Here is a 15,248-nt window from a genome sequence, read left to right on the forward strand (position 1 = left end):
GTCTGCGCAGTGAGCTAGCTTCATGCACGCGTCGTTCTTCGCCGCGCAAACGGTGCTCGAGTGCGACGCTTAGCTTGAAGCGACAACGCGCTGATTGGCGCTCCCTTCGCTTCTGCAAGCACCGAACATTGGGATCGGTCCAGCTCAAAGAGGCAGCAGAGAACGGTGGCGTGTTTCGGTTATCGCCTATTAAGTGTACAGTACGCCTTCAACGGCAACACGCCGCGCTAGATAAAGATGCTTACTGCTGTAGTTTTGGCGGTGATAGGCCATAAGGCGAGCCCGTCGGTGACTGTGTTCTTTGCCGACGCCGTCACCACACCTCTGTTCATTTGCGCTCTATATCCGTGTACAGTCATCGCGCGGAAGCTGCGACTTATCGGTTGGCCGTTCTCCGCAAATCCCGAAGAAACGAAATATATTTCGCGGTACGCCGCAACCTAAATCAAGGCGCGCTTAACCGCTACGGCACAAAAGGTGATCACACTAACCGTATGGTATACGATGAGCCACTACGTATTAAATAAAACAATTTTGATGTTCTACGTGCCAAACCAACAATCTGATTATGAGGCAGGTCGTAGTGGGGGACTCCGTATTAATCTTGACTTTCTGGAAATGTGAACGGTGAACGGAAATGTGAAGAAAGTGAACGGTGTGCTTAACATCTCACGTTTGTCAATGCCAAAATAGAAAAAAAAGGCTACGTGCTAAAGAAAACGAGATTACTTACATATGTGCGGAAGTTCGGCTGCGTCTGTTTCGGGTGCCTTCCCTCCAACAGGCATCATGACCTCTGCCGCGCAACTCATCAAAACAGCCAGGCTCGCACATCAGTCGAAGACTAGTAGCTGGGTCAGCCAAAGACTTCAAGGGATAAACGTCCCACTTATCGTCGTTAAAGCATTTCACTAAAATGTGCGTCATGATGTCCGAAAAGAAAAATACTCTCATCAAAAAGCGCTAGGCGTGAACCACCGCAAAACTGCAACCAAGTAACTGAGTCCGAAAGCCGTTCACAGCTTCACTATCGTATTGAGCTATAAAAACCTTTCAAACACAAAATAACCGCAGTGAAGAATCGCTAATTAATCAGTAATAATATTTCATCTACTAACCTTTATAATGTTTTAAGAACAACCTCATTTGTAGCGTAAACAATAAACACCCACACACCCGAACGCTACCTTGGCGTTTGTAGCGCTGCCTAAAAATTATTACTAATTTCGGTATTTTTACAAAAGTACCGCAATTAAAATAGTTTATAACGCCTTTGCAGATGGCGGGCACGTGGAGAGCTTTAGGCACCCCAAGAATGTCACCAAGCCGATACAAGGCGAGTACGCAAGTGATGGAGGCGATTTGATTGACTGAAGCAACCTGATGCCGGAACGTCTATATATATATATATATATATATATATATATATATATATATATATATGGGTCATTCCATCTCAAGTGTACTCGGTGTTTTATCGACCATCTGCGATTCTGCTGAAAAAAATCATACTGGTTTACCTCAAAGTGCGAAGTAATTATTCAAGCGATTTTTCTTGAAAAAAAATTTTCTAATGCCCTGAGGACGCTTTGAAGGTTGCGCACACAAGTGAAACTATGCCAGGTAGAAAAATTTCTACAAAGTTATTGCTTTGACCTGTTACTGCGAATATTTTTTTAAATAGTCGCCAGACGGTGCTCTTTCGTGACTATTGTCGTTTATTACTTTTTGTTTTAATTTACATAATTTTTAGCCGTAAGAAAAAGTCGACAATTGCCCCTTTTTTAACATTTTTTATAAAAGAAAGTAACGTTTCCATGAGGAATATATTCACAATAGGGACTTGGTATGTGTGTATACTAAATGATAAAAATATTCGTATAAGAAATAAAGCCTAAACTTTTGCTTAATGTCATGGTAAATACGAAAAAAATTACGTTCTGACTCAATTTGTGGCTTCATTTTCACTATGTAGCGTTCCAAGTAAAAATATGGCATAGTTGGCATTGCATAGTATGCTTTGCTGTCTATCTATGTACAAAGATTCAAAAGATTAAATTTTGTTTTAAGCGAGAAAAAAATTTTTGAACTGCACCATCACAAGGTTGCATGGAGCATCTCTTTGCTTCGCCTTCACTGCATAGCACGTCGGTCGGTGTTTCACTCTCGCTCATATTACGTGCTTCTTCTTTTTCTTTTTGAAGACAAGGTCTTTTTTTGGCGACTTCAGGTTGATTTGCGGTTCGTGGGGACTGAGTTTCTGGCCATTGTCATCTTGTAAGATTAGATACTTGCAGGCCTTCTAGTGCACGTAGGACAAGAAATAGGCGTCTGAGTTAAGCTTGGAACGAAAAAAATGCATTTTTATATGCATCCGGCAACACAATGGCGTTAAAATCACCCCTTGTCCTGGAGAGGAAATACATGAACTAGAGACATCGTATAGTTTAAACGTGCCATGAATTATTACGCAAATCCATGTACCTGAATTCTCAGATGCTGAAGACGCACCAAAACTGTCGTCCAGTCTGTCGACTTGATACATTTTCTTCACACCTCGATCATCGGAAAGAAACTGTAAACATGAACGCCGGTTTGCTTCTGTGACAGCTGTAGCTTTGCCTGGGATAAAGAGGAGCAGTAACAGACGACACACCTATCGTCTGCTCGTAATGCACGCTCCTCCCGTCGTCTTGACGTCGCTTTCCCAGCCTCGGTGGGTGGCATCGCGGGACGCGTTTGCGATACGAATACGTGTTCCAACCACACATTTAAAGCCGCTTCGCAGACATTCTGGGTATCAAGCCGGCCAGTGGCCTTTTTCGTTGTTTTAGGTTTAGCAGAACGCCACAAATCGCCTGTTCGTTGAATAAAGCCACAGTTCTGGTTCCTGTTCTGGCGCGTTTTTAGTGACTGGTGGCATGTTGATCGAATTTATTGCGCCGTATTTTTTAAGAATTACGCGTTATAACTTCTCCGCATATAGTAGCACACTAACTTTCTGCATCTTTTTCGTTCCAAGCTTAACTCAGACGCCTATTTCTTGTCCTACGTGCACTAGAAGGCCTGCAAGTATCTAATCTTACAAGATGACAATGGCCAGAAACTCAGTCCCCACGAACCGCAAATCAACCTGAAGTCGCCAAAAAAGACCTTGTCTCCAAAAAGAAAAAGAAGAAGCACGTAATATGAGCGAGAGTGAAACACCGACCGACGTGCTATGCAGTGAAGGCGAAGCAAAGAGATGCTCCATGCAACCTTGTGATGGTGCAGTTCAAAAATTTTTTTCTCGCTTAAAACAAAATTTAATCTTTTGAATCTTTGTACATAGATAGACAGCAAAGCATACTATGCAATGCCAACTATGCCATATTTTTACTTGGAACGCTACATAGTGAAAATGAAGCCACAAATTGAGTCAGAACGTAATTTTTTTCATATTTACCATGACATTAAGCAAAAGTTTAGGCTTTATTTCTTATACGAATATTTTTATCATCTAGTATACACACATACCAAGTCCCTATTGTGAATATATTCCTCATGGAAACGTTACTTTCTTTTATAAAAAATGTTAAAAAAGGGGCAATTGTCGACTTTTTCTTACGGCTAAAAATTATGTAAATTAAAACAAAAAGTAATAAACGACAATAGTCACGAAAGAGCACCGTCTGGCGACTATTTAAAAAAATATTCGCAGTAACAGGTCAAAGCAATAACTTTGTAGAAATTTTTCTACCTGGCATAGTTTCACTTGTGTGCGCAACCTTCAAAGCATCCTCAGGGCATTGGAAAATTTTTTTTCAAGAAAAATCGCTTGAATAATTACTTCGCACTTTGAGGTAAACCAGTATGATTTTTTTCAGCAGAATCGCAGATGGTCGATAAAACACCGAGTACACTTGAGATGGAATGACCCATATATATATATATATATATATATATATATATATAGAACTTGAGTGGTGCTACAAGGTAAACAGAACAAGTATTTAATTTCGACAGTTTCGATCGGTGGACCGATCTTCATCGGGGTTTACCCCTGATGAAGATCGGTCCACCGATCGAAACTGTCGAAATTAAATACTTGTTCTGTTTACCTTGTAGCACCACTCAAGTTCGTTACGTTTGAAAGGTAGCCTGAAGAATCCCTCTTTGCCCTACTACATATATATATATATATATATATATATATATATATATATATATATATATATATATATATATATATATATATATATATATATATATATATATATATATATATATATATATATATATATGGCTATGTTGTCGCTAGGCTGCGTTTTATCTGTACACTATCCGAAACTAGGTTCCTTGCGCGGACCGAAAGTTCATTGTAGCTATCTCTTTTCAGCAAGCTGTCTTTGTCGCTGCTTTGTATACTGCGGGCGAAAATGCGCTTTTCACTTTTTTTGCGTACTGCTGAGGCCTCTGAAAAAGTTATTTCAATTGCAAGAACAGTTGCGACTCGTCACTTTGGCCATGGACGCTGTTGCCGCAGTGCGCTTCAGACGCGCGCGTTCCGCTTAATATGGAATTCGCAGATATTGATCCAGAATTTTGCTACATGGAACGTGGCATGCCGGTCAAAGTTCGCGTACGCTCTATTGTGCACGTGGAGATTCCTAAGAGCCCCATGAACGCCAGTAAGCCGATACAAGACGAGTACGCACGTGGCAGGAGCGATTTGATTGACGGTAGCCACCCGCTCCCGAGGCGTGTGTATATATATATATATATATATATATATATATACACACACATGCTGGGTGTGCCAGTTAACTTGGACGAAGGTTTAAACAAAAGCCAAGAGCTCCAGAGAAATCGTACCGACTGCATAGTAGCGGCAGTCGTATGTACTTAACGCCACTATTTCTTTCATCACGAAGTAATAATTAATTGCTTTTGATCAGTGCACTTTTTAATTATTGCTTGAATCTCAAACATGTCAATTACAAAGTTGTAGGGGACCTTAAATAACCTCCTAATCAAGCATGTATTTCGTGCTGAAGTGTGCCTGGTTGTTTTTCAAGAAAGGGCGAAAGCCCGCGAAATATGAAATAGACACGCTCGCGCGCCGCTGCTCAACCGCCTCCAAGCAACCTTTGAAAGATATACGGCTGCATTCGTTTATCGCGGCATCGTATAAGGCTTCGTCAAGTAGGATGGCTCGAGAGGCTTCGCGACCTAACTAGCATGGTGCGATAAGCATCTGCGGATGCAAGAATATCGTGCTCGATCACGAGGCACTCGGTATAGCTTTAACTTTCGCGTATCATAAAACAAAGCTGCAAAAGAAATTCAGCCAATGTTAAAAAAAAAAGAATAGTGCTTACAAGAGCGCGAAAAAAAAAAGAAAAAAAAGGCAGGTCTCGGAAGAACAGAAAAGAGCAACTCGGGAGTTTATTTCAATAAAAATTAAGCCAAACGCACGTAAGGCGTCTCAGCTGCCCACAAAGAAACATCCAAATGAGCAACTGGTTTATCCATTTACCCTTTCTGTCCCTTGAACTGCGGAAAAAAGGCAAAACGAAGCAGTTTTTTACCTATTTCTATCTTTGTCGCGTTTGATTCAGTCGAAACCTCAGCAGTCATGCAGGCATTACGGAATCATGGGTGTTGACGAGCCCTATGTAAAAATACTGGAAGATATCTATAGCGGCTCCACAGCCACCGTAGTCCTCCATAAAGAAAGCAACAAAATCCCAATAAAGAAGGGCGTCAGGCAGGGAGATACGATCTCTCCAATGCTATTCACAGCGTGTTTACAGGAGGTATTCAGAGACCTGGAGTGGGAAGAACTGGGGATAAAAGTTGATGGAGAATACCGTAGCAACCTGCGATTCGCTGATGATATTGCCTTGCTTAGTAACTCGGGAGACCAATTGCAATGCATGCTCACTGACCTGGAGAGGCAAAGCAGAAGGGTGGGTCAGAAAATTAATCTGCGGAAAACTAAAGTATTGCTTAACAGTCTCGGAAGAGAACAGCAGTTTACGATAGGTAGCGAGGCACTGGAAGTGCCTCGCTACCTATCTACTTACATACTACATCTACTAGGTCATAGTAGGTAATACTACATACATACTAGGTAATACATCTACTTAGGTCAGGTAGTGACCACGGATCTGGATCATGATATTGAAATAACCAGAAGAATAAGAATGGGCTGGGGTGCGTTTGGCAGGCATTCTCAAATCATGAACAGCGGGTTGCCACTATCCCTCAAGAGAAACGTGTATAACAGCTGTGTCTTACCAGTACTTACGTATGGGGCAGAAACCTGGAGGCTTACGAAAAGGGTTCTGCTTAAATTGAGGACGACGCAACGAGCTATGGAAAGAAGAATGATGGGTGTAACGTTAAGGGGGGGGGGATAAGAAGAGAGCCGATTGGGTGAGGGAACAAACGCGAGTTAGTGACATCTTAGTTGAAATTAAGAAAAAGAAATGGGCATGGGCAGGGCATGCAATGAGGAGGAAAGATAACCGATAGTCATTAAGGATTACGGACTGGATTCCAAGAGAAGGGAAGCGTAGCAGGGGGCGGCAGAAAGTTAGGCGGGCGGATGAAATTAAGAAGTTTGCAGGGACAACATGGCCACAATTAGCACATGACCGAGGTAGTTGGAGAAGTACGGGAGAGGTCTTGGCCCTGCAGTGGGCGTAGCCAGGATGATGATGATGATATCTTTGTCGCAAGATTTTTTTATGCAATGATAGGGTGACATCATGAAGGTGCATTAAACCGTCACGTTTCACCAGTTTTGAGCGCTTATTTTCCACTGCCACTTATATAGCACGTGCTCAAAACAAGTCACCGTCTGAAGCAATACAGTACCTGCTTTTTTCCAACACTTGTACTGTTGCAGCTTTGAGTAACGACGTTGGAATCTTGCGGCAGACTCTGCTTATTTTTGCCTTTAGGTCATCTGGTGTGGTAGTTTCTCTGCTATACACGCAATCTTTCACGTAGCCCCACAAGAATAAGTCCAGCGGTGCCATGTCCGGCGACGTTGCAGGCCAGAGTGCAGGTCTGTGCCGGCCAATCCACTGTCCAGGAAAAAGATTGTCGAGCCACGCTCGAGACTGACTATACTACTATGCGAAGGATCACCATCGTGTTGAAACCAGATGTTCCGAAGGTTCGCAAAGAGAACTTTGGAACACATGTCGTTCACGGGGCCGTCGAGGATGTCGTCCACGTAGCGTTGCGTCGTTGGTGTGTTGTCAAAAAAGATGAAAGATGGGTCCGATGATGTTGCCGTCAAAAATACCGCACCAGACATTAAACGACCACTGGTATTGGTGTCGTGTTTGTGCCAGCCAGTGAGGATTCCTTTCACTCCTGTAGTGCGCGTTGTGAAGATTATCTTGTGCTGTTTCTGGAGAAATTAGCCTCATCTGTCCAAAGCATGCGAGTGAGAAAGTCCGGTTCTTCTTCACATTTCGTGAAAATCCAATTTGCGAAGTCAAGTATGTTTTCAAGATCTCTGTCTTCAAGTTTTCGATGAAGATGTACATGGTACGGGTGCATATGACATTTTTTTTAAATCCTCCACACTGATGACCTTGAGCTTCCGGCCTCCGCACTGGCTTCGCGCTCACTACCGTGAGGGTTAGCAGCAAAGAATGCCAAAACATCCGTTTCTGCTTCTTGAACTGCCGTCGCAGTCCTATGTCGCTTGTTTGTTGTGAAGCTACCCGTCTCGCAAAAGACTTCGTACGTTAGAAGTATTGTTGACGGACTTGGGCGTCCTCCACAATGGCACATCCGCAATAGCTTGGCCGCCTTCCTCTTGTCGCCGTGCGCCGTCTCCATAGCCAGGATCATTTTAGCCTTCTGATCATTCGTGAAGGGCATGACTCTTTTCTTGAAGAGCAGGTCACTGGCGTGGTACCGTTGAGGTCACCCGTCATTACCTACGCACTGACACGTCAAGTAAACATGATATACGTTATCGACAACAGCATATGCTAGCTGTACATATCCGCCAAAACGCATTAGATGCTAAAGATGCTATTGCTAAAGGGAACAAAAGGAACATACGTTCCGGGCGCGCCTATCTACAGAACGAGTGCGAAAAATTACCGTCCCAAGTGCGCCGTCACGGTTTCCCGGCTTCGAAATACTGCTGGCGAAAATGCTGTTTTCTTTTTCTTTCTTTTTCTGCACGGCCGAGGCCTCCGAACATGTTATTTTAATTGCAAGAACAGTTGCGGCTCGTCACTTTGCCCACGAACACAGATGTCGCGGTGCACTTCAGATGCGCGCGTTCCAATTAACATGGAATTCGCAGATATTGATCCCGAGTTCGGTAACATGGATCGTGGCCAGCCCTTCAACTGTCACGTACTCTACAAGGGACTCGTGGAGAGTCCTGCGAACACCAACAACGCCATCAATCCAATACAAGGCGAGTACGCATGTGGTAGGAGCGATTTGATTGACGGAAGCGGCCTGATGCCGAGGCGTGTCTATATATATATATATATATATATATATATATATATATATATATATATATATATATATATATATATATATATATATATATATATATATATATATATATATATATATATATATATATATATATATATACACGAAGTCTGTTAGAAACGTATCTTACCTTTCGCCGAAGAAAAAAAACTGGCATAACTGGAGCGTTGGAAAGCTAATAATCACCCTCAAAGTAGTCTCCTTGGAACTCCACACACTTCTCCCAGGGTTGCTGCCATTGTTGGAAGCGTTCCGAGAAGGCCTCTTTCGGAATGGAGTTTAGCTCAGCTGTCGTTGCGCCCATAATGCCCTCTCTTGTCTGAAATCTCGCTCCTTTCAATGGCCTCTTGATTTGGGGAAACAGCCAGAATTAGCCGGGGGCCATATCAGGAGAGTAAGGAGCCTGCTGAACTACAGGAGTCTGGTTTTTCGCCAAAAAAGTACGAATCAAGTGCGAGGAATGTGCAGATGCCTTGTCGTGATGGATGCGCCAATTTCTTGTTGACCACACCTCCTGTCTCTTGCGCCGCACAGCATCACGTAGGCGACGGAGGACATCCCTGTAGTACGCCTTGGGGATTGTTTGACCCTGTGGTGCGTACTCGTGGTGTACTCCACCGCGGAAGTCAAAGAAAGCAGTCAGCATCACTTTGACATTGCTGGGCACTTGGTGGGCCTTCTTTAGTCTTGGTGACGTGGAATGCTTTCACTGTGACGGCTGGGATTTGGTTTCCGGGTCGTACCCGTGCACCCAAGCCTCGTCACCAGCGATTATGGTGTTAATGAAGTCGGGATCACTGTTTGTGGAATCCAGCATGTCTTGTGAGACTTCAACACGAAGTTGCTCCACCATGAGCAACTTGGGCATGAATTTCGCCGCAACTCTCTTCATGGCCAAATCTTCCGTCATAATGGAATGTGCAGAAAAAGTGCTGATGCCCACCTCTTCCGCAATTTCTCGGTTAGTCACACGACGGTCCCGCATCACCACAGCATTCCCTTCGGCAATGACCTGGTCATTTCGGCATGTTGATGGCCGACCGGAGCGTGGCTCGCTCTCCACCGATGTGCGGTCGTCCTTAAACCGGTTGTACCACTTCTTAATCTGTGTGCTGCTCATAGCATCGTCACCGAAAGCCGCCTGAATCTTCCGAATGGTTTCCACTTGGCTGTCGCCCAGTGTCTGGCAAAATTTGATGCAGTAGCGCTGCTCCAGTCGCTCTGCCATTTTCCTTGCAATGAAAAACCGACGAGACCACTGCGCACTACCTCATTCAAACGCTGCGTTCCAGCGACGACACTATCAGCAGGCGGGAAAAAATTTGCGCATGCGCACGAAGGTTCAAGGTCGGCTGATGCAAGCGCACTTGTTTCATATCCATCAAGTGCTCGCCAAAAAAAAAAAAAAAGGTCGGATACTTTTCTAACAGACCTCGTATATATATATATATATATTAGTCATATAATGAGAAGCCAACAAACAGGGCATGTATATGTATATGTAGATATGTACATGTATATGTATATGTAAACAGCGCATATATATATATATATATATATATATATATATATATATATATATATATATATATATATATATATATATATATATATATATATATATATATAATGCGGGGTGGTTGCCGGTGATGACGCAAATAGGCACATTCCAGACCCGGTCTCCTATATCTTCAGCATGCCACAACCGTCTCCGAATCGTGGAGGTCATGCTGCGGAACCGCGATGGTTCACAATATTCCAGGTTTTGCTTCATTTCTGTGCGCGGTAATGGCTGTGATTTTCGCCTATGCCTTCGGACATGAGAATTTCAGTGTTAGAAACGTCTGCTTTCTTTTTTCTCTTCCTTTCTTACCTTATTTTTACGCGAGCTTTTCCTGACGCATCTACTCCTATTTCAAACTTAAATTTTTTCGTGGAGGCTGTTTTATATCTACACACTATCTGAAACTAGGTTTTTTGCATGGTCCGAAATATCGTTGCAGCTGGCCAGCAAGCTGTCTCTGTCGCTGCTTTGTGTACTGTGGGCGAAAATTTTGTTTTCTCTTTCATTTTTCTGTACTGCCGAGGTCTCTGAAGAAGGAATTTTAATTGCAAGAACAGTTGCAGTTCGTCACTTTCCCACGGACACAGTTGCCGCAGTGCACTTAGACGTGCGTTGCACCTAAATTCGCAGATATGGATTCAGAGTTCTGCTGCAAAAAGTGCGACAAGCAGTTCAATGGTCCCGTACCTTACATGGGACACCTGCGCAGCTCTAAGCACCTCAAGAACGCCACCGAGCCGATACAAGGCCGATACGAGCCGATACGTGGCAGGAGCGACTCGATTGACGTAAGCGGCCTGATGCCGAGGCGTGGGATGCCCATCATGTGCCATGTCTGCAACGTCCCGTTAAACTCTCCAGCACTCTTGGAAATCCACAAGAAGGTACGCTACTTATATATATATATATATATATATATATACACACACACGAGAGAAGAGAGACCGAGGATCTCGATTTTTGTTAATGATGACCATTGTGGGGTCTTCGGTCTCACAGGAGTACCTATTACCGCGGGTTCGAGCTTAGCGAGCCAGAGGGCTGCGTCAGCCGTCACCCTCTAGCGCCGCTGCGCTCGAGCTCAGGCCACGAGGGGCTATGGAGCGACGCACGCAAGAACACGGTATTGCCCTGAGTTAACCAGTGGCGTAGCCAGGAATTTTGTTCGGGGGGGGCTACGCCACTGGCCCAATATATATATATATATATATATATATATATATATATATATATATATATATATATATATATATATATATATATATATATATATATATATATATATATATATATATATATATATATATATATATATATATATATATATATATATATATATATATATATATATATATATATATATATATATATATATATATATATATATAGCTGCACGTTTTTCCCTGCAACCACTTCAGCAAATTTGAGGATGTTTGTGGCATTTAAAAGACTACTGGCTTCGAATTTTTCATTTAGGAGGTCAATTATTCATTAAAAATTGGCCAAAATTGAAAATTTTCAGAAAACGAAACTATCAAGTTTAAAACTCCGTGACTCAACAATGAAAAGTGATATCACAATTCTGTGAATTGCATCTAATAGTACATCTACAGCGGACAAAATAAATATGTTACACATGAATCTCAAAAAAATTTAGTATTGTGGAAATACGGCTTTTGCAGAACCCTTGTACACAACGTAACCAATTAACGTAAGATACAAATTGACACAGCAAACTTGTCCGCTTTGACTGTTATAATAAATGCCGTTTACAGAACCACAATATCTGTTCTTCATGCATAGCTATTAGTTTGTAAACGCCGTGCTTCTATTTTTTCAAACTTTCGAATCTTCCAAAATATTTTAAACGAAATTCAGGCCCTAAATCGAAGTTCTGTTTGCAACAGACACTAGGATTTAACTTTCTCTCTCAAATGCAACCAATTTCAATAAAAGCGATTAGCAGGATTATCTCAGAAAAGCGTTTCTGCGTTTTACAAGTATTTGAATAGGCCGCGTCGGATTGGGCCCGAGCTAAAGCTTCCTCTTAAACAATTTATCGAGGGATCAAATACATGAATAATAACTGCATTGTCATTGCCAAAGATGCTGCAAACGAATTCTTGAAAGCTACGCTCTGTAAATACAAGTAAAATATGTATTTTTTCATAAAATATTATACTCGTATGTGCCAAAAATTGTGCCCAACATAACTGACGTCAATGCGTCCATGTTTTTTGTCTATTTATTAAGTAAAGAAAATATCAAACGAACTGTAGAACTATATCAGTTCGAAACCAGGAAAGCAGCGCATGCCGCTAATATGAAAAATTAAAAGGCAATGAACTGAACAAGTTGAGGACAAATATCTTAATGAAACTTTGTCATTCAAGAACCGTGCTTACATTCTTGTATATATGCAATGGCCAGTGAAAAATCTCAATGACGCTGTCGTTTGCTGCATTGTATTACGCAGGAGTAGCTGTCCCTTGTCGTGTATCGTGAGTAATTGCACCGAAGTTATAGTCGCGACAGAGAGCACGTATAAAAAGCAGTTCTGCAAGATATATGAGGGCAAGTCAAATGAATGAGCCAACAACGGGGTACTTTATTTCAAAGTAGTCTTCATGAGAATTTAGACATTTGTCCTATTGACTAACGAATTGCGTGATTCCCGTCTTATAAAACGCCTTGGGTTGCTGCTTCAAAAAGTCTGTATCTGGTTCCCTTGAGCTGTTTTTTCGGTTGCCCCAAAATGTAGAAGTCGCAAGGTGACAGGTCTGAGCTGTATGGCGGATGTTGCAGCGTTTCCCACTTGAACGTTGCCAGTTTTGTATTAACCACATAAGCGACGTGGGGACAGGCATTGTCGTGGAGCAAGATGACCCCATTCGTCAATTTTCCACGTTGTTCGTTCTTGATTGTGACACGCTGCCGTTCTGGCGTTTCACAATATCGGAAACAATTGATAGCCTGTCAAGATTTAGCAAATTCTATCAGTAATGGACCCTGTCGATCGAAAAAAAAAAGTCAACAACACCTTTCCAGCGGAAATGATGGCCTTTACGTTCTTTGGGCGTGGTAAATTCGAATGTTTCCGCTGTAAGCTTTGCCGTCGTGTTTCAGGCTCGTAGTAGTGGCACCAAGGTTCGTCCCCGATCACAGTTGCAAACAAGAAGTCGCCATGCTCATTGTGATACCCGATCAGATGAGTCAAGGCAGCGCGAAACTTCTTCGTCTTCTCGCGATGGATAAAAATCTTGGGGATCCATTGCGCACCAAAGAGCCGATAGCCGAGAAGCTCATGAATTATGGCGTGAACCGAACCGTGACTGATGTTCAGACGGTCTGCCAGTTCATCGATGCTTATCCTCTGTTCTTGTTTCATCAGCTCATGAACCTTTGAAATTGTGTGGGGGGTGATTGCACGATGGTTTTGGCCCGGTCTTGGAATGTCTTTGCAACGTCCTTTGAACCGTTTGCTCCAACGATTCACAGTGGTCAATGAAATGCAGTGTTCAACGTACACGGCAGTCATATGGTGATTAATTTCTGTTTTGGAAACACCTTCAGCTGTCAAAAACTTCGCGACACCGAGTTGTTCAACTTTTGAAGTGTCCATTATGTGACGCAACCATATTCAACCCAGTGTATGAGAGCATTAAAGAACATTTATCTTCACACCTGCGTGTCACTTTTGTAAATGAGACATGCCGTTCTCCTACGCGCATGCCTCGCAGATAATGAACCGAACCATTATTGCGTGGTTAGGGTAGGCTCACTTTCATTTGACTCGCCCTCGTACATTAGAAATGCAAAGATACAATGGGATATGCAAATGAGAAAATACTGCTTGATAAAGGACAAAAAAGTGTCAGTGGAAGCAAAGTTCACTGCATGTATACACAAAACCTCGCAACAAGATATTTAAGTATACGTATAAGTCTCCAATGAGTCTATGTATGTAACTGTATAAGTTAACTGTATATAATGCGTCTAATAACTGTATAACTGTAATAACTGTATAATGCGTACATAATACTGTAATAAAGAAGTAACTGTATATAATGCGTCAAACAAGGCAAATAAACATGTTGCACAATCATAGATTCACAGAATCCTAGATTCCGCCCCCATTCCATCCACTCCCCCCGATGTATTGCGCGCGACGGAAGGCGGCGCGCTTGCTCCCCGCTTTTCTCCTTTGCGCACACAAGACTGAGCCACCATCGTCGGCTCACCCATTCCACCTCCCCTCCTACGCTTTCACTCGCACATACAGCATGCAGCGCGTGGTCACGATGTTATCACCCTTGGACTTTATACGAAACATGAGGGCGATGGCAGGAATGCGCCTGGAGTGTCCATATAATTGCTTTCGCAATAATATAATAAACGTATCCGGCAACTGAAGCGTCCCGTCGCCCATTACTTTCCGCAAAAGAAGTATCAAAATCGAACTTTCACCATGCGACAATTCGCTGCGCCGCAACAATGTATTTTTTTTTCTGTGAGGCGGAGGCACCGAAAGGAAAAAGAAACGCATAGGAAAGTATCTTGGCCAGAATCTAATGCCTACTTCGGGCACCTAATGGGGCTATGGAAGGAATACCGAAGAAAACATGAGACGCTTGGTCCACTGAGAACCATACGCATACTGCTCAGTATCCTACAGCGGAGAAAGAAGACCTTCCGGAAAGGTTCCGCTCAAGGAATGCGGTGCAATCCTTCGAGTTCCCACAGTGATGGCGGCGAGCGACCATTGTTTTTTTTTTTCTCGTCTGCTAGCCAGAAGACATCCAAAACTCTGTTCGGTGAAAATCCACTCGGCCAGAGCAAACCGAACTCGCACCAAAGTGTACCGCACGGTGGTCGGGGCCATACGAGAAAAACGTATGCGCTCTGGTTGGCTTTGGCAGCCCGCGGTTAGGGTAGCGAGAACAAAAAAAAATCGAAGAGGCTCAATGTGTCCTCGCGAATAAAAGTCAAAGTAGAAAAAATAAATAAGAACGTATTTACTTTGGCTGGCTTGAGTGTCTTGACATGGATGTTCTGGCGTAGGTTAAAAAAAATGTTTATATTTTTTTATGTGACATGACGGCACAAATGAACCACCCCAACGCTTCGTCTCATTGGACCTCGCTGCCTGTTTGTCAAC

The 15,248-nt window shown here is 42.9% G+C and overlaps 2 protein-coding genes across 3 annotated transcripts in view; one reads left to right on the top strand and one right to left on the bottom strand.

Annotated features, from left to right (window-relative positions):
- LOC135897983 (zinc finger protein 346-like) overlaps nt 1–15,248 on the top strand; it is a 50,905-nt gene that overhangs the window by 7,471 nt on the left and 28,186 nt on the right. Inside the window, exons 4-6 of one of the 2 annotated variants that reach the window (XM_065426694.2) lie at nt 1,280–1,336; nt 8,324–8,440; nt 10,721–10,974. In XM_065426694.2, the coding sequence (XP_065282766.1) occupies nt 1,280–1,336; nt 8,324–8,440; nt 10,721–10,974 (428 nt within the window). The remainder of the gene's footprint in view (nt 1–1,279; nt 1,337–8,323; nt 8,441–10,720; nt 10,975–15,248) is intronic. The other variant, XM_070534113.1, reaches the window with a different exon arrangement.
- On the bottom strand, nt 9,233–9,754 carry LOC135897989 (protein GVQW3-like). The gene has a single exon (XM_065426697.1). The coding sequence runs from the start codon at nt 9,752–9,754 to the stop codon at nt 9,233–9,235; it is 522 nt and encodes a 173-aa protein (XP_065282769.1).

Source organism: Dermacentor albipictus, chromosome 1 (genome assembly GCF_038994185.2).
Source record: "Dermacentor albipictus isolate Rhodes 1998 colony chromosome 1, USDA_Dalb.pri_finalv2, whole genome shotgun sequence".
Lineage (NCBI taxonomy): Eukaryota > Metazoa > Arthropoda > Arachnida > Ixodida > Ixodidae > Dermacentor > Dermacentor albipictus.